The sequence below is a fragment of the Medicago sativa genome, chromosome 2 (assembly GCF_051527215.1).
Source record: "Medicago sativa cultivar Bolivia chromosome 2, Bolivia_mono, whole genome shotgun sequence".
NCBI lineage: Eukaryota > Viridiplantae > Streptophyta > Magnoliopsida > Fabales > Fabaceae > Medicago > Medicago sativa.
The window spans coordinates 8,182,268-8,201,602 of record NC_140750.1 but is presented as its reverse complement, the minus strand read 5'-3'; the positions used below and the strand labels follow the sequence as shown (position 1 = coordinate 8,201,602).

At 34.2% G+C, this 19,335-nt stretch overlaps 2 protein-coding genes across 7 annotated transcripts; both read right to left on the bottom strand.

Annotated features, from left to right (window-relative positions):
- Positions 1-3,790: 3,790 nt before the first annotated feature.
- On the bottom strand, positions 3,791-7,217 carry LOC146944193 (protein NRT1/ PTR FAMILY 4.6-like). 2 transcript variants are annotated; one of them, XM_085742588.1, is made up of 6 exons: positions 7,123-7,217; positions 6,840-6,972; positions 6,165-6,382; positions 5,329-5,772; positions 5,047-5,174; positions 3,791-4,861 (listed from the first exon to the last, which is right to left on the bottom strand). In XM_085742588.1, exons 1-6 carry the CDS (start codon positions 7,123-7,125, stop codon positions 3,979-3,981), a joined length of 1,809 nt encoding a protein of 602 aa, XP_085598714.1. In that variant the 5' UTR covers positions 7,126-7,217; the 3' UTR covers positions 3,791-3,978. The 2 variants fall into 2 exon arrangements, with proteins under 2 accessions (XP_085598714.1, XP_085598713.1); XM_085742587.1 differs by lacking the exon at positions 7,123-7,217 and having other exon boundaries at positions 6,840-6,978.
- A 2,249-nt stretch (positions 7,218-9,466) lies between these two features.
- Positions 9,467-16,160, bottom strand: CAD1 (MAC/Perforin domain-containing protein). 5 transcript variants are annotated; one of them, XM_085742584.1, is made up of 7 exons: positions 15,072-16,160; positions 14,328-14,926; positions 13,514-13,752; positions 12,277-12,472; positions 11,613-11,796; positions 11,037-11,191; positions 9,467-10,338 (listed from the first exon to the last, which is right to left on the bottom strand). In XM_085742584.1, the coding sequence occupies exons 2-7, from the start codon at positions 14,337-14,339 to the stop codon at positions 9,694-9,696; spliced, it is 1,431 nt and encodes a 476-aa protein (XP_085598710.1). In that variant the 5' UTR covers positions 14,340-14,926; positions 15,072-16,160; the 3' UTR covers positions 9,467-9,693. The 5 variants fall into 5 exon arrangements, with proteins under 5 accessions (XP_085598710.1, XP_085598711.1, XP_085598709.1 ...); XM_085742585.1 differs by having other exon boundaries at positions 14,302-14,904; positions 15,737-16,160; XM_085742583.1 differs by having other exon boundaries at positions 14,328-14,904; positions 15,737-16,160.
- Between the last annotated feature and the right edge of the window lie 3,175 nt (positions 16,161-19,335).

Below are 19,335 nucleotides of genomic sequence, written 5' to 3'. Positions count from 1 at the left end.
TTGCAATCCGTCAGTAATTACTGGCGGAATAATCCCTCAGTAATGTTTTGTCAAAACTACCTCCCCATTACTGAGGGAAAATTCCGCCAGTAACATTACTGACGCTCATATTACTGAGGGACTCATCCGCCAGTAATACATATTACTGAGGGATTTTTGGCGTTACTGAGGGATTATTTCCGCCAGTAAAAACAAGAATTCTTGTATATATATATATATATATATATATATATATATATATTCTTAATGTGTGAATTGTAAAATGATAAAATAGATCAATTATTGTGCGGTGTATTTTAAAAATTCTCTGACATACTTTTTTTTGTCAAGTAGTCTAGTGGCTAGATTCACACACATTATGTATGGAGAAGTGGGGAATCCGGGGTTCGAACCCGGACCCCTGCACAAATTATCCCTGGTAGCTACCAACTGAGCTACACTTACGGGACTCTTTGACATACTCCCTCTGTTACTAATTATAAGCAAATTTGACTTTTTAGTTTCATTCAATTAATGATGTATGTGGTCCATATTATCAACCACATACATCATTAATTGAATGAATCTAAAAAGTAAAATTTGCTTATAATTAAAAACGGATGGAGTACTTTTTATTTGCTTACAAAACAAGTTGTAGCATCAACGGTTGGTTCTAGCGGAAAAAAGTTTTCAATTTTTTTTTTTAAGAACTAGATTCTCAGAACATGATGGCCTAAGATTTGAATCCTTAGTAAAAGATATCCGTCGACACCTGAGATATAATAATTATAAAGAAAAAGAAAAAAAGTAGCTGCAGTATTTAATTCGATATAATATTATATGCAAATTTTCATATTTCCCTATTATTGGATTTGATATTGATGCATTCCTTGTGCCAATTTTCTTGCAAAGACTTGGAACGAGTCTACGGTTTCTATGGTACTGAAACTCTGAACTGGAACGAGTCTACGGTTTCTATGGTACTGAAACTCTGAACTATCTAAAAGTAAAACCACATATGTTGAATTGTTTATGGCACATTAATTGGCCATAACAGCAAACCTAAACAATGCTTTGCTATAACCTCTATTGTTTATAAACTCTAAAATGTTACTGTGAAGATTTTTATGATGTTATAACATGCCTGTAGAATTAGGGAACAAAATTTGACTTACAAGTATATGTTTACTTGAAACAAATTGTAATTTTATACGTTTTGATTGAAAAATTAAAATAAATCGAGACGTCTTTGAAATGCTATGAAACTTTGCAGATTCTTTCTATGTATTTTTATAGGCATCTCCACAAACAATCAACACTAAATTCAATTTCTAAGTTGAGATTTTCATAGTTTTTTCCTTTTTGAGTTTTTGATGCTTTAAAAATTCATAATAAATCTCTCGTTTGTCAGAAAATTCTAATTTTATGTGGAAAGCTATATATTTTAACATCCGAAAAATGCCCATAAAAAATATGAAAAAATTCAACTTATAAATCATTTTTATGGACTTTATGTCTACATGAAAAACAATATAATAAATCTCGAAATACATGGATAGAATTTACGTTTTTTTTTTTACATGATCATTCTTTTGACTTCAAGTATATTACATGATCAATTTCAAGAATCAACCCTTAGCTAAATTGCCTTTCAAAAAAAAACCTTAACTAAATTATTCTAATTATAATGTTTTTGTGAAAAGAATCTATAATCCTAAAATTTATCCCTAATATCTTAGCAGACCTCAAATAGGATTAAACATTATGTACATAAATTGTTCAAATAATAATGGTCAATCAAGATTTGCGGAAAGTCTTAAAAATTATAAAATCTAGTATCAGAGATTAGACTTTTTATAATTGTTCGGATTAGCTCCCGTCCAGATTCTGTAGTCTGGAAGAGATAAATTTGTTAAAAAAAACAATCATTGTGAGGCTCTTAAAAATATTGAAGAGTGGGAGGAGAATTTTTTTTCTATACAGTATCAATTTTCTTGCCTTTTAGATATGACACTGAACATTCAGAGCAGTGGGTCAAATATTTTGTAGAATGCTGCTCTTTACCCAAACAGTTCTGCTCATTCCCAAAGTAAAAGTCCAAAATGCCCATACGCAACTTAAGTTGCGTAGCGCAACTTAACTTGAGCTCAGAATACACTAGCGCAACTTAAGTTGCGCAGCGCAACTTAACTTGAGCTAGTGTATTTTTGTTCAGAATAGCGCAACTTAAGTTGCGCAGCGCAACTTAACGTAAGCTAGTGTATTTCTGTTCAGAATACACTAGCGCAACTTAACTTGAGCTCAGAATACACTAGCGCAACTTAACTTGAGCTCAGAATACACTAGCGCAACTTAACATGCGCTAGTGTATTTCTCATATTACACTAGCGCAACTTAAGTTGCGTAGGGGCATTTTGGACTTTTACTTTGGGAATGAGCTGAACTGTTTGGGTAAAGAGCAGCATTCTATTTTGTAGTAGACCTTTAATTTGGCAAAGGACGTAACATCTCAATACAACACAATATCCACAGTCCAAATAAGTTGTTATCCTCCTACACATGTTATTTAGACCACCCCACACTTGCCCAACTCGTAAATCTCCGGACGATCATGTGCCACACGGTTGCACATAATCGGGGTCGGGGTTGAGGATTAGCCTGAAGGGTTATTTGACGGAGAACTCTTTGACGATTTATTTGTTGTTAAAGTTGGTATTCGTAGTTGTCACTACGGATGTATGGCTACTTTTGTGACATGATCTCGTGGAAGTTTATCATTATCCTATATATTAGTCTACTAGTCTTATTTGGCATAAGATATGATCTTGTGGAAGTTTATCTTTATCCTTTAGTATGGTAAAATTTTCATAATTAATGTTTTTTCCATGGACAAAGCTCTGACTAAACATTTTATAAGTTCAAACGATTTGCAATAACAGACAGAGGTGCCAAATTTTTGCAAATTAGATAAAAGAATTCAACAAATTACATATTGCTATATGAAAAAACTATTAACATGATCAGTATTAAGGAGATTTTTGCCCTGGGTCTCATAGTCGTGGAAGAAGCCATCAAAGACTTCTTAAATGCTTTATAAGTTTCCTTCAAAAAAAAAATGCTCTATAAGTTTTTCAATACTTAGAAAATATCATATGGATGAAGATTTTTTTTTTTTAATCATACCAAAGAATAATAAATGAAATGGTTCACACATAGATACTCCTACCTAATATTAAGACACGCCACGTGTGAATAAACCAACTTCCTCCGTAACCATCAACTTTGTCAACGGTCACATAAAAGTGTCCCTAAAATTAAAGATAAGATAAATAAAAAATAAATTTGAGAGTAGTTTACAAAGAGGTTTTTCAGCTTAATTGACACCTTAATTGAATGTTGCTCGTGGACTATGAAGCACTGGCGTGGATACCGGACATGATATATCGACACTAACACGTTGGTTGATATTGGTAATAATTTGAGATAATAAATTAATTGAATGTAATCACATTGTCAATGTCATGTCCATGTCTGACAGTGGACATACCTTCAATTAAACGTGTCGATGCTACAAAGCTCGTGAACATCAGTGATTACAAGTTCTTTTTGAATGCACAGTTTGAAAAATATAAAAGAGAGAAGATGATATAGAAGTGATTTGGATTTTGGAACACTTCAAGAATGCTCTTGCCAATCACGTGCAAGTGGTTTTCATCATTGCCAAAATATAAGCGTCTTTCTCATACCATATTTGATATGGTCTCAGGAATGCGAAATTGATATAGAAATATATAAAGTAAAGACAGGTAAGTTGTGACAAGAAGATTGAACAGGTATCGATTATGCCTAAAGGCATACAGATTATTTACTCAAGGATTATGAATATCTTTGAGACTATAACCTCCAAATTAAGATGAAATAAAGCTACCAAATCTCTATTTTGTCACTTAACACAGCATAATAAGAGCTATATAAAGCCTTCTTTTTTCTTCCTTATGTTCACTCCTTTGAACTGCCATCAGCTGAGACCTTAGTACCTTGAGGTCTGTATTTGTACCTCTTTGAAACAAACAAATAGACAAAGAAGTTGATCAAGCTCACAATGGAAAGGAACAAGTAGAACAGGTTTAGATGATTTCTATTGATATTATTCCCTATTAACCAACCCCCACTTTTGGTATGCTTGGTGGCACCATTGATACACTTAACCACTATGGTACTTAGAAAATATCCAAGCGCCATTGAAGTCCAAAGGAAGCAAGTTGATGTAGATTTAAGTCCTTTTGGTGCCTCTGAATAGAAAAACTGAAGGAGACCAATATAGGTGAATATGTCAGCTATGCCAAATATGAAATACTGAAAAGAAAGCCAAAATGTGCTTATAGGCAATGGCTGATATACTGGTAAAGCATCAAGCATGTTATTGTCATTGGCCACTCTTTTTCTTTTTACTTCTACAATTGAAGCGACAGCCATTGATACGGAAGCAAGTATAAGACCAACACCTATACGTTGCAAGTGTGTAACACCGGTTGGAATACCGGTGAATTTACGTATAACAGGAACGAAAATGCGGTCGTAGATAGGTACGAGAATGATTAAGAACATGATTGGGATGAATGGGAGGGATGCAGGTGGGATGTGAAAATGTTTGGTGACTTTTGTGTCCATGGTGTAGCCTTGTTCGATTGAAAAGGTTTGGAGTTGAGCTAGGCAAAGGGTCATTATAATTGTACAACAGAATATTGGAACCATACTAAGAATGATTTTGGCATTTTCTACTTGTGTAACCCTGCAAAGTTTCCATGGACTTGTACTTGGTGCCTCTGATTTCCCCGATTGCATATCAGGTTTTGAATCTATAGCTGCTTTGTCCAAGAACCTGTCAAAAGGGATCTTCATTTTAGATTTACGTAGAGGCATATATATACTATTATATATGAATTTTAATAAATGATTGATCCAAGACTCTTCTTTCTAATCTTGCATGTATCACTTTTGCTAGTGTGTTATGACCAAAAGAGATACAAGTATGTTTCAGGCTAGTGTAGAATTGAGAATTCGAACCTGAAAATGTCTCTATGAGGTAGAAACTCAATTTCCTCAGCAGCTTCCTTGTCCTGTTCAATCTCATATAGTTCTTTTGAATCTTCAGGCAAAGGAAGATTTCTGTTGCGGATTGCAGCAACGTAGACCTGGCAAAAACATGACCAAAAGTTATAACAAACAGCTCAATCAATGCAATATAATATGGTCTTCAAAACCTCAAATATTCAAAATAAGTGTTAATTAAGTTGTTTATCCAAACAAGGCTATGCAGTATTGACAAAGGCTTAGATAGCTAGATACCTGTATGATCTCAAGGAGAACACTATTTCCTGTAGCAAGTTGAATTCTGTATAGTGGCAAACCAGCAGCGAAAATTACGGTACCCAAAAATATAGCTATGGTGCCAATACCAAATCCCCAATCCCATCCTTTGTTGATTTGTATCCAGACAATGAAAGTTAAGCTGACTGCACCACCCATGCAAACTGCAAGCAATAGAATGTTAAAGAAGGTGGACATTTTCTTTTCTTCTTTGGGGTCTGATTCATCAAACTGATCTGCACCATGTGATGGCAATGCAGCTTTGGTTCCTGCGCTGCCGAAGGCCAACAAGTATAGACCAATGAAGAGAATAGCTTCCTGGCCTCGACTTGGTGTTTTACAATGAGCTGTTATGTCATTGACATTGCAATCTTTTGGCTTAAGACTAGGATAGTGTGCTTGTATTGTAAGCAATGCAAGGCCCTGCAACAACAATCAACAAAAACGTGAGTGAGGTAAAACACAGCGATCCATTGCTTGTACTGTAAGCAATGCAAGGCCCTGCAACGACAATCAATAAACTCATCCTAGAATTTGGCTTCAATACAGTTTTAGTCTCCGTATTTCGTCTCATTTATGATTTTGACCACCTCAATTTAAAATTTACTAATTTGGTCCCTCAATTTTCTAAGGATTTCACATATAGGGGGACCAAAATCGTGAGTGGAGTAAAACGGAGGGATCCATTTAAAACATTGAATTTGAACGGAACTTTCATTTTCATCGCACTTCGCAATTTTGGATTTAGATTAGTGCATGCTAATAACTTACACAAAATGTTGAAGAGGTATTGAGAGAGGATTATTGTATCTTACCAAAAACTCGAAGACTCCAGAAAATAAAACAGATTTGTATCTACCAATCCATGTATCAGCAACAATAGCCACCAAAATAGAGAGAATGTAACTGACACCCATATAGTTGGTGAGCATGTTAGCAGCATCTTCTAGTTCATAATGCATGATTCCCATGAAATATGGCACCGAGTTCACAGCTAGTGAGAAAGTTGCCAAATTTTCCAAACCAAGTGTGACTGCACCCAAACACAAACATAAGTAACCGCTACCAAAGTATATTTTTCTTTGTTTTAAATAAATTTGTGGTAACAAAGCATTTCTATTCACACACACGATCCGAGTTTAAAAATCAAAACAATTGTGAGTTTTGGGATAACAATGTTTCGTAACATTTAACGTTTTTATTTAAATTATGGTCGTGCACCTTGACCGTGAATATGTGATGTCAAAGTTTTTAATCTTTTTCTTTTTCTGTCTATGAAGTGGCAAACGCCGCTGAAATTACGCACAAGTACAATTGTCATAATATCAACCATATTTTACTTCACTATATTAAAGATGACAACAAAAACAAATCTGATAGCAATTTAAAACCTTGAGTATAGGATGACATAATCCATTTTAATTCTTAACTAAGGTTCATCTTTCTATTCAGTTGTCACTTACAGGGAAATAGACCTTATCTTTACCTACCTAGCATGAGCAAAGCAGCTTTCATTCCACCATATTTGAATTTCAGTGCACTTCTTCCTTTCCAATCCACTTTATTTCCATCAACCAGTTGAAGCTCAGCTTCCAACTTCATGTCAACAAACTCAGCTTTTTCCTGCATGGACAAAAATGAAAAAAAGACATAATAAGTACCTAGTAAGAATTTTGTACCAAAAAAAAAAAAAAAAAGTACCTAGTAAGAATTAAGAAAATAGAAAAAGGTGAGGCACATGGTGCAAGTGAAAAATAAGGTAAAATTTCATACCATGGCTGTGCAGAGCACTCTGAGTAGACAATTCAAAAGAAAGAGCTGAATTGGTGAAAATACAATGACAGCAGAGAAGACCGATGTATGTCTATATATACATTAAATTCAGTTAAACTAAGCATTATTTATCAATATACAAAATATAGTAAAAAATAAAAGCTTACTTGACCAAAAAAAAATAAAAGCCTAAATACATGTGAACAGTTGGTTTCAGATACTCCCAATTTGCATAATATTTAATCACTTGAAATATGTGTTCAGATACTCCCAATTTGCCACTGCAAATATTAATCACTTGAAATTTGGTCCAAATTAAGTTAATCCGCCTACGTGGCAGGTGATTAGATATGTGGCGCCTACGTGGCATCTGATGACTGAGTAAAGATCTCGCTGACTCAGCTTTTTACACCTAAACTTCCTAAGAGTAAGTATTCGCATAATATTTAAGTTGTATTCGAGTTCTACATCGTTAAGTTTTGGACCGTTGGATGCATATGTGTTCAGATACTCTCGTCTTCTGAGCTAACTTTTAGAAGTGAGATTCAAACTCATTTCACATAATACCGTATGGAAGTGAGATTTAAGCTTTTTAGCACAATTATTTCATTTAATAATTTCAATAAACAAAGTATCAAACTAAGTCACTAACGATCATCCACGGAAAATTTTGACGTTTAGAAATGTGATTTTATCGTCGATATATATTTATTTATACTTTAGTTTTGTCTTGGCCCTTCAAATTTTAGAAAAATGGAGCCGAGTAATCAAGAAGTCAACAGGTAAATTACATATAACCATCGTTTCAGCATAGTTGTAAACTCGAGTGTTTCAAACGATGTTTATACAATTTTTTTTAAAAGAACATTGTACACTCAATTGAAGTTATTTGATATAGTTTTGGTATTTTATTAAAATTTATAAAACTGATTCCAATAAGAACATGCTTAAAAGAGAATTACTGGCCAAATTAACTATGCCAAAAGTATATACTATATATATTAACCAAAGTAACTGTTGCCTAGTTAGACTATCACAGCTGGATATGTGGTAAACAGTTTCATTAGACACAATGCAACTGATTTTTTTGTTGATAGTGAAATGCATTACATGAGATTTACCGACTTTGGAAGAGATAGATTCCAAAGTTTGCAGTCTATTTTTCAACAAGAATCACAAAGCCAGAGGGTACTTTATAACATGGCTCCAAAAGTTGTTAAATTGAAACTGCCACAACCTTATATAGGTTTAATCTCATTTAGAATTTAGATAATCTCTAGAAATTCCATGTGAAAACAAATTTCTGCCAGTGGATTTGGAATATATGTATAGTCCATTAATATAAGTTCCTAAACATACATAAAAAATGACCCTTGATTGTTACACCACAATGTTCATTTTTTTTTTCTTTTCCACAAGGTAAATACTGAGATGTAGAAGGTGCATGCAATTTAAAACTGGAATGAACTGTTATGGAGTAAATGAAAACATTTTTTAAAAGGAAAAAAAAAAAAGTTACAAACATGCTGATATGTCATTTTCTTCCCATCTGTTTGTTCTTCCCTTTTCTCCGTCGTTTGACTAATTTCTTATTTTTTATTCTTGTCTTCTTTTCTTGTGTCCTGAGATTATCAAATATTGGTTGGCAATTCAACCCATGAAAATATCCAAGCTTCATTGCTGTAACTTTCGTTCTATTTTTTTTTTTTTTTTTTACTAAAGGTGCAGTTTTAGTTAGTTAAACCAATAATATAACACAAAAAGACCCCGATACAATAATAAGAGAAAAGATGACATGCAATCTTCGATGTTAAGGAAAATATTTGGATCGCTTGATGGCTGTAATGTATATATTATGAATTGTTTCTATCAACTGAGTTAAGTTCATGAAAGGCGTTGACAATGAATTTATATTAAAATCTAATAATAATTAAATTGATTATGTGAAATTCTATATATAGTACTAACTAAGGAGTTTGTAACCAAAAGCTAAAGTTTGAAAAAACTAAGCATTGAAAGTGTCAAAATGTTTAACGAATCCAAAGTATTAACGTTTAACCCATATGGTAAGAAAATGACAAATAAAATAAATAAAATAACTAAAACTTAAACGGATTTTCTTATACCAATTTCAACTGATTTTGAATTGGATAAATTTTTTTGTTACTACTTTTCATCATTCGATTTTGAGTTTTCTGAAAACCAAGATTCGTTTAGTTCACTAGCCTTCAAATTACACCATCCAATCTGGTTTTTTCAACCATGCACCATCCATTCAGGTAAAAATGTAGAAGATAGTCCTTCAAACTTCAGTGAATCTATGTAATCTAAGACAAACATAAACTCGCCTCATAATGTCACTATGCTCATATTCCATTAAATCAACAAAATTTAATACAAAGTTATAGAAATATAATAAACCATTGCATCACCAACTAAATAACTAAAAAAGAAAATCTACAAATCACAAAAGAACTCAAAAGATTGATTCCCTGTGCAAAGAATGCTTGGCTATTGTTTCTAGTGTGAAGGGGAAAAAAAACAAATTCAAAGGGAGGAAAAGAATATGAATCAATAGTTTAGCAAGGAGTATTTTATCCTGAGTACAATTTTTCCTTTTTCTACTCCAAGCTTAGCCCCTGTAACTAACCAATGACCAGGAATATCTTGCGGCCCTTTCGACATTTCTGTCATGTCCACAATTTTCGCGAGTTTTCCAATGTGGACGGAACTATCTTCCTTTTTCTCGTCAGTGGTTTTCTTCGCCGATGATGACGAAGCACCGTCTGATTTGTGTGCAGCTGCCGGAGTGGAAGGGTTATGATCCCACACTGACCGTCTTATCGTGCACCCTGGTACCTTAGAGAAAAGTAGTTTGAGGTGTAATACATTTTTGGCACCGAAGTCCCAAACGCCGAGTTGGGCCCCAGTGACAATATGAACACCAGAGAGGTCCCCAATGTTGGTTTCAGTTATCTCAATCGGTGCAGTGCTTACATGGGAGAAGTTCTTCCATTTGATCGGTTCAAACCAACGGCTGTCTTGCTCCTCCGGACCTTGCCATTTGGGAGCACCTATGGCCATGTGTGCATCCCAATGTGGTTGGAGGTTTTTCGGGAGTGATACTAAATGCTGCAAATGAATTGCGAGTCGGTTCTGTTTGTTGCCTTCTAGGCTCAGCCTTAGTCCGGTCACAGGCTTGCGTCCAACTGTTACCTGCGATGACAAGTCATGGTGTTGCCTCACTCACTTGTAGTCTAGAGTTAAAAACATACAAATCAAAATTCTGAAGTACATGATCTTTCGTTGCTGTAGCAAATGTGATAAATGTGGATCCTGAACTCAACTACACAAACTAAGTTATAACCAAGTTATAATCTATAGTCTATCATAAAGATTTGACAAAATTTACTTTCACTGTTTTAAGAACTAAAACAACCCTCCTATTTTATCTGTGCATCGGACTCTATGTAGCATTGATACTTGAGATTGAAGGTGTGTTTGGTGTCCGATACTGACTCATGTGTTTATATTCAATCACTTCCATTTTCTTAAATTACTACCAGTGTCTATGTGTTAGAGTTGTGTTTGGTGTTCGTGTGTGTGTCAGTGCTTCATAGGTCGAACTGAATTTTTGATGATTTTCAACAATAAGACATAGGCAGAGTTTTAATTCAATTCAAATAAAACTTGTAATTTCTCAATTTCGTACCCTACCATAATTCATTTAACTTTGAGTGTTACAATGAACCGTCTGAGGTTTCTGAAAAATCTTCATAGCTAGTTTGAATTCAATTAAATAGAATCGTAGAATCACAATTTAAGCACTGATTCTATGTTTTGTGTTATGAATAGTCCTTTTTTGACATAATCTGATATCCATGTTAAATATAGTAGAATTTAGGAAACAATACCTGATCTGGACTGACAAAAAGCTTAGGTCCCATTAAGCTGAACTGAAGAGATTGACAAACAGGCTCCTTTCTTTGTAGATTATTCTGCTCCGGCGCCCAAACTCGAGTTATTTGGAAATCCAAGAAATACTGTAGGTCTTCAATAGGAGGTTTGTCTGTTTAATATAAGAGGGGTCAATTATCTACTTTAAAAAATTATGCTAACATTTTGATATACTTGTCCAGAAATTGTCATGTCTAGTATTACTATCCCAGTTTTCAAGCTCAATTTCTTCTGAACTCTGCCTATTTCATGAGTTGTTTTCAGGCACAGAACCATAACTTTTTCCTACAAATTCATATAATAACTGGGATCCCTAAACATGCAGCTGACATTTATTGTTAAGAAAGCCTCATCGTAAATTCATAAAGTTTTTTTTTTTTTTTTAAATATCCTGATTGATATTGCAGTTTATATTATGAAGTTGATGATATTATAACTGATCCTAGGGCTGAATGAGCTCATTACCCTAGCATAACTATTGCCAGAGGTAATAAGATCAACTTTGCAGCAATAGTGATTGGATTAGAACTTACACTGAAGATATAGATCAATAGCACGTTCCAAAAGCTTTACGCCATGTACTCCTTCAAGAAGAGAAACGATGGGTGTAAACTTCATGCTAATAATGTCTGGCGCCAATTTTACAGTTTCCACCCATTTAATATGACTTTGCTCAAGATCATCCCCTCCTCTTCTTCTAAAAATGACTGTAACATCCTGCAGTGACATAATGAAAAGATCACTTCACTGAGATTAGTAGCGTGACAGTCTGAGGACTGAATTAGTGACTGCAACATTTTCTATTGTCAGTTTGGATTGACTTATTTGAACTTAACTACTGACATATGCACTTGGAGAATGGAGACTGTTTGGAAGAGATTATAGAAAAAACTTATGACATGTACATAAGCTGTATTCAGCTTATTTTGATCAGCTCTCTATGATAGCTTATGAAAAAACTTATAGTTTATATTAAAACAGTTCAAATTTATTTTATCTTTTAAGCATTATACATAAGAACTTAATTAAGTTGTTTATCCAAACAGGGCATAAATAGAGTGTAATTGCCAGAAATAAATGCACAAGGCTACAACATAATGCATTAGCATAAAATAAACCAAGTTTCATTAATAATCAGAAGCAGAAAAGGTTGTATATTTTCACAGTAATGGGGAAGAGGCCACTCTTAATACTAACCTTCTCTTTGTACTTCAAAGCAGCGGGTCCTGATGTGTTTTTTGCATCAAGAAACCTATCATTTTCAATGTCCTTAACATAGTTCTCAATGTCTGGTGCAGACAAAGAAGATGATTGGTGCTGCCTAATATACACGACGTCTCTGCCACCAACTGTTGCAGATGTAACAATATGGGTACCATAATTCTCAATAAAACTGAGAAGCAAGGGCAAAAATTTCCGATTAGAACTTGACTCTGTCCATATAAACTAGCAAATAGGATATATAACTTTTTTTTTTTTTTTTGTTCCCCTCTCCTCTCCCCTCAAAAAAAAAAAAACTCTTTTCTTTTGAGATTTTAAGGGGAAATGGGAAAAAAAATTGGATCAATCAACTTAAGTCGGATTATATATATGTTTTGTGAAATCTTCATTTTCACAGTACAACAATAATGAAAAATTCCATTGTCTTTTAGATGCGTAAGTAGAATTATGTACTTTAATTTGAAAGAAGAAAAAAAAAATAAGATTAAGAATCTGGAAAAGACAAAGCACAATTTCTTTAACAAGATAACTAAATAACACTGATGACAAGTGAAGTATACAGAATTTCATTCATTATAACAATGTGTTTGTCTCAGCCAACCAGGAGCTTTTGTGTTATCATCAAAATACAAATCTTAACCTGAACAATTCAGACAAAGTTGTGGTCATTTGGATTTTGAAAAGCTCTTTATTTTAGGTCTGTTTCCTAAGAAGAATAAAAAGGATGATTGGCTTATGTAAGTGCATCCTGAGACTCTATAACTCTTAGTAGACTTCACAAAGAAATATTCAAGGGGCTGAATGACTTGAGTTCAAGTAAACAAATTATATTTAATTAGTTAAACAACACAAGGATGTTGTAAAATTTAGTGTTTTGTTTTGCAAAAATATATTAGCAATAAATAATTATCAATGCATTAGAACCAACCACTTCTAATCCAGAACATAAACTGCTATATATAAAATTATAAATATTAATAAACGCTGAAATTACTTTTTTTATAGGAATTTTAGTGGTTAATTTGTTAGGAGGAGGGGAAATTTGTTAACAACAGGGTATTATATCTTCAGAAGACCATGATATTATATCTTAAGTGTGTGCCAATTTAGAAGTAGACTCTGTGTATTGCATAAAATCTAAGAACATCAGGTCAAAATCATTTTCTGCAGAAAGTATAACTCTATACATTAAACAGAAAAAAAATTAGCTTACCTAGCCAAGGATGCTGGATCCCAAGAGTAAGGAACAGCGCGCCTGACTTCATCATTCAAGGCCAAATTTTGTTTTGTTAATTTAACTTCGAATAGTGGAATGAAATATCCAACCATGGCAAGTGATTTAGTGGCTGCTGCATCAACCATTGAAGAGCCAGTGAAGTTGAACATAGAATTGAAGCTTCCAAGTGGAATTTTTCCTTCTATGCCTGACCTTTCATTGAAATATTCTGCCATCTGAAAAATTTAGTCGTCATTTATAAATGAAAGCTACAGTAAAAATCATGCAGAGTCTACAAATATATATCTTCAATCAAATGAGGCTTTTGATAATTAAGAGTCCCACGTTGGAAGTGATCTAGCCTGAACAAGTGTGTATAGCAGGGGCAACCAGGGAACAGATCCCCTGCAGTGACTGGAGTCCAGTGGGATCTCAGCCACTCGTTTGACTCTACAGTGCAGAACAAAATTTTTAAAAAAGCAATTGGGCGGTGGAGATTTCCACTGCACCCTGTCCAGTGAAAAGGCTACGGGAGAGAATCCCAATCCGGGCAACCATCACCTCACAAGCCGGTTTAGCGGGGTTGTGTTAGGCCCAACCATAAATTCTAAGAGACTGATTTCAAAACAAATAGATAGGAAACATATAGAAGATAGCACTATTCGCATCCAAAATCATTTTTACAAGTTCAAATTTTATGTCAACATTGGCACTATATAGCTGAATTACACAATAATTATCAATTTCATTGCAAGATAGTATCAGAGAAAGACATAGGAGCTCACATGAACTGTAAAACCATAAAACTAACCATAGTTCCCATGAGGCTATTTCCAAGACATGAACCCGTGACCTTTCAGTCACATGACAACAAATTTACCGTTGCGCCAAGGCTCCTCCTCGGAAGTAACTTTGACAATATATAATGAAAATCCAATCACACACATCTAAACTATTTTATCATCCCTACATTTTCCAATGATTCGCCACACCACTCTTCGACTTATTATCATGCATTTAAAAACAACTCCATGTTTTGTAATTTTAAGAAGAATTTAGCCAACCATGGAAGATTCTCTAATGCCTTTCAACATCCTTTAGAGCTAAGATACTATGATAATGTTTTTTCACACAAAAGAAAGGTAGAACCAATAACATAACCACTGTAAGTAGACACTTTGTTGGAAATCGCAGAGGTTGCAAGATAAAATAAAGCCTTGTTGGAGCTAGATAAATCATAAAGCTAATGCAATGATTGCATTCAGAGCTTGACAAATAAGGTGTGATTTTACCAAACTCCCTGATAATGTTCTGCTTGACCAAAACCAATTTGCACCTTTACCATGACAGAGTTTGTTGCATGCACTTTAAATTGCAATAGGCCAATCCTATGCCAAAAAGAAAATGCAGCTTGAGAGAGTGCATATGATATGAGAGATAACTGGAATCATCCAACTCCAATTTCAGGAAACTAGGGACCCAAAGGAATTAATATTCTAAAACCATTCATATTATCTCATCTAATTGTGTGTTGTCCATTCCTTACAACATCAACAATGTGATTAATTAAGTTTTTTTATATTGGTTCTAACTCATCCTAACAAAACCGATTTGTAAGGTAAGGATTTGCCTCACTTATAAACCCATGTGCAAGCCATAACTCATCCAATGTAGGACTCTTAACACACACACATACCTCACGCCTAGGACTAGACATCTAAAGCGTAACCCGATAGCCGTCACCTGATAGATGGTGGCTCAACGGATCTTTGATAGGCTCTTATACCATATTAACTTTTTATATTGGACATAGCATAACTCATTCTATCAAAACCTTCATCCAAGTATTGAGGATTGCCCTCACTGATAAACCCATGTTCAGACCATCATCCAATTGTGGGACTCTTAACATGATGCATCCCTTTAGAAGATGCAATGAACGGAAATGGCCAGGTATTGAATTAGGCAATGCATTTAGATAATACAATGTAACAAATTGAAATCATAAGCCAATCCATACACAAATAAAATAAAATAAAACAACATAAATAACTCTAAAATCTAACATAACATACTAACAACTAACATTTTCAAATAAAAACAAGAACAGATAAATAAAAATATGATTTTTATTTTATTTTGACTCTTCCTTCCTGTGAGATATTCACTTCTCAAGCAATCAACAAAACAAATAAAAATTCGAAAAACAAAAACAATTACCTTTTCAAAACTACAAACAGGGGTCTTCTCAATACCACTTTTCCCACGAGAGAAATCAATATCCAAAGAAACATTAGGAACAACAAGTTCTTGAGAAAGAGCAAGATCCCTATTATGTTCCTCATCGAGATGAACAAGCCTAGACCCAGGTGCCCCTTTACAGTAAAGAAGCCTAATATCTGATGTAACATCAAAACCACGACCCAAAGCTTGGATTGAGTTGCAAATTGTTGCAGAAAGAGAATCAGAGCTTGTTGTTGAAGTTGTGTTTTCCATAATCATTTGTTATAGAAAAACAAAAAAGTTCAGTTTTTTATGGAAGAGATTGAGAAGAAAAAAAATGGGTTTGAGTTGAATTGTTGAATGAATCGGTTGGACCTTGTTGAAGTAGCTGTTTGGTGAAGTTGTTGTTATTCTTGTTCTTGTTTTTCTTTCTCTTGTAGTATGTTCTAAAAGGGTATAATAATTTATTAAGGTTGTGTTTGACTATAACAACAATAATAATAGTGTTTGTCTGAAAACGCGTTTTTTCTGTAAGCTGTAGGGACCATGGTCCACCACATGGTTGAGTAGAGAGGAGGCTTCTTTTGCATGTTTGAATAACTTTTTTTCATTGTGAGATTATGTGTGTGTGTGTGTTTTTTTTTTTTTTTGTACTTTTGACAAATTGTGATATTCTTTTGAGTTGACTGGTCCTTTTTGGGATGTGAGGTTTTGGTTTCTAAAATGGATTTTTAAACTTGGGTCTAACCAGTGTTTTCTTGACCTTTTTATGGATTTTAAATTAAGAAATTATTTTTTAATAATGATAAATACTATAATTTTTTTAATATACTAAATACACAAGTTTTCATACAAAATTATTGTTTAAATATATTTTTTTTCATTAGTTTGCTCCTCCTTATTTACACTATGACACATTTTCTGAAGTTTGAATATTGATTCTTCTATTATGAAAGTACTCTCTCTGACTAAATCTATTTTCTTTGTAAAGAAAAGGCCTTCATTAACTAAAACGAAAGTTGGGGAGTGGAACCACCAACATCATACATCAATAAAGTATTTAAGTATGGAGGAGAAATATCCTCACAACATGGATACCAATATGATTAAAGAATTAATGGACTTTGATTAATTCCTTGGTATTTAACTTGTGCTCTTGAGTGTTTTACTAAGACAGGAACAATGTTTACATCATACCAAGAATCAAGAAATCAAAGAACATTTGAATTCAAGATCTAACACTGAGATCAGAAAGTTAGATCAGAATGTTGCTCGAAGATCAGAATGTTCAAGCAGAGATCAGAAGGTTGTTCTTAACAAGCCAAGACTCTCAAGAACATTGATCCAGGTTATGCAAGGCACATGTGACATGGATATATGTCCAGAAAAGTACATTTGCATGGATCAAGCAATAAAGGCATTTATGGTGATTAAAGGATTAATGGACTTTGATAGTTATTGGTATTTGTGCGTTCTTGAATGATTAACCAAGACACAAACAAAGTTTAAATCATACCAAGATACAAGAAATCAAAGTACATTTGAATTCATGAACTAACTCTGAAGTTCAGAAAGTTAGTTCAGAATGTTGTTCAGAATGTTGATCAGAAAGTTGAACGTTCTGATGGAAAGCCAGAAGGGTGTTCATAAGCAAACCCAGATTCATCAAGAACGTGAAGAACATGCAAGTACACTTGACATGAATAAAAGGTCCAGAAAAGTACAATTGCATGGATGTATCAACAAATAAAGGCATGAACAAAGATTTATGTCAAAAGGATTTTTAATGTTCATCCAAGACTATGAACATTAAAATACTAGGATTATTCCAATGAGAATATTATCCTAGATGTTGCATTCACTGCACTTCAGTCGTGTCTCTACTATTAGGATTGATTACATTAAAAGCTAGTCTTACAAATCATCCTAAAGTAAGCACAAATGGAACATTCTGATGGTCAGAATGTTGATGTCTGCGCACGCTTTAGCCAATGAACAGTGTAGTTGGTGAAAAGTTAGCAAGCAAAGCAAAAGAGATCCTGCATCAGAGATAACCTGACCTCTGAGCTGTAAATAAGCAGATTTCTTTGAAGCATGGGCCTGAAGTTGCAGATCCACTGCTCTCTCTTTCCTGCACAAAGTCCAAGACAGATTTGATTTCCTTTATCCCACCTTTTCCAGCAAAACTGGATGCATATGGAAAGGCTACTTTTTGGAGGATAAAACTCATACAAATCTCATACCACGTGCTGGGCAAGCCCAGAAATTCATCCAACATTCATCTTTGATGAACCCAGATGAAGAACATCATGAATATCAACATTCTGATGAAGAACACAGCAACATTCTGATGTTCATCCTGGGAACTCAACAACATTCTGATGGTCAGAATGTTCACCCAGATTTTCAAGTAAAATCTTGTGGGGCCCAGGACACGTGGCATAACACCATTGGACACCCTACAACGGCTATTTGAGCCCAAAGACTCTATAAATACATATCAAAGACTCATCATTACTTGCACCATTGCAAAGCATACAAGAAAACATCTTAAATATGTTTGAAGCTTTAACATTCGAATTGGTCATCACTGAAGGCTCTTTCTACTTTCTTTGTAGTGTAAACCAATTCTTTCTTATCTTGTTAAAGATAAGTTCTCCTTCCATTCTTCTCTGAATTGATCATCACTGAATGCTCTTTCTACCTTCTTTGTAGTGTAAATCAATTCTCTTTGTTATCTCTTTTAAAGATAACTTCTTCTTCCCCCTCTTCTGTTTGTTTCTCAAACATTCAAACTCCAAACATCTTGTAAAGTCTCATCTAGCTTTAGGGGTACTAAAGTGTTAGTTTGAGTTGAAGGTGCAAAAGTCTAAGTGGGTAACTTAGCAAGAAGAAAAGAAAGTCTCATCTAGCTTTAGGGGTACTAAAGTGTTAGTTTGAGCAAAGGTTGTGAAAGTCTAAATGGTTAACTTAGCAACAAGGTGCAAGCCTGGTGAGGCTTAGAGAATACAGAGTTGTAAGTGTTCAGGTGAACACAGATTGTAAGGTGCAGGATTTGAGAGGTTATCTCAAGCATCATAGTGGAAAATCTCACAAAACTGTGAGGAGTAGACTAGCCCACATTGGGTGAACTACTATAAATCTCTGTGTGTTCTTTCTCTTCCCTTTACTCTTTTAAATTCAGTATACACTATACACACACAACACAGTTACTTGATTAAATCAGTTTCTGCATAATCTGCACAAGAACGTCAGAACGTTCTGAAGTCAGAAAGCTAACTTAACTATTCCAAGTAAACTACTTGAGAATCACTTTTAAGTTGCAGGTTAATTTTTAAAGGGTCACAATTCAACCCCCCCCCCCCCCCCCCCCCCCCCCCCCCCCCCCCCTCTTGTGACTGTTTTATCCACTTCAAAATGAAGTAGACAATTCCATTTTAGTTAGTTTCTCTCAAAAAAGAAATTCCATTTTAGTTAGCATATGAGCACATCTATTAATTTTTTTTGGGATGAATAACAAAGAGAGTTAGTTCAATTTCGTTGATTTAAGAGAGACATTATTTCCTTGAGAAACAGATGAAGAGGAAAAAAATTTG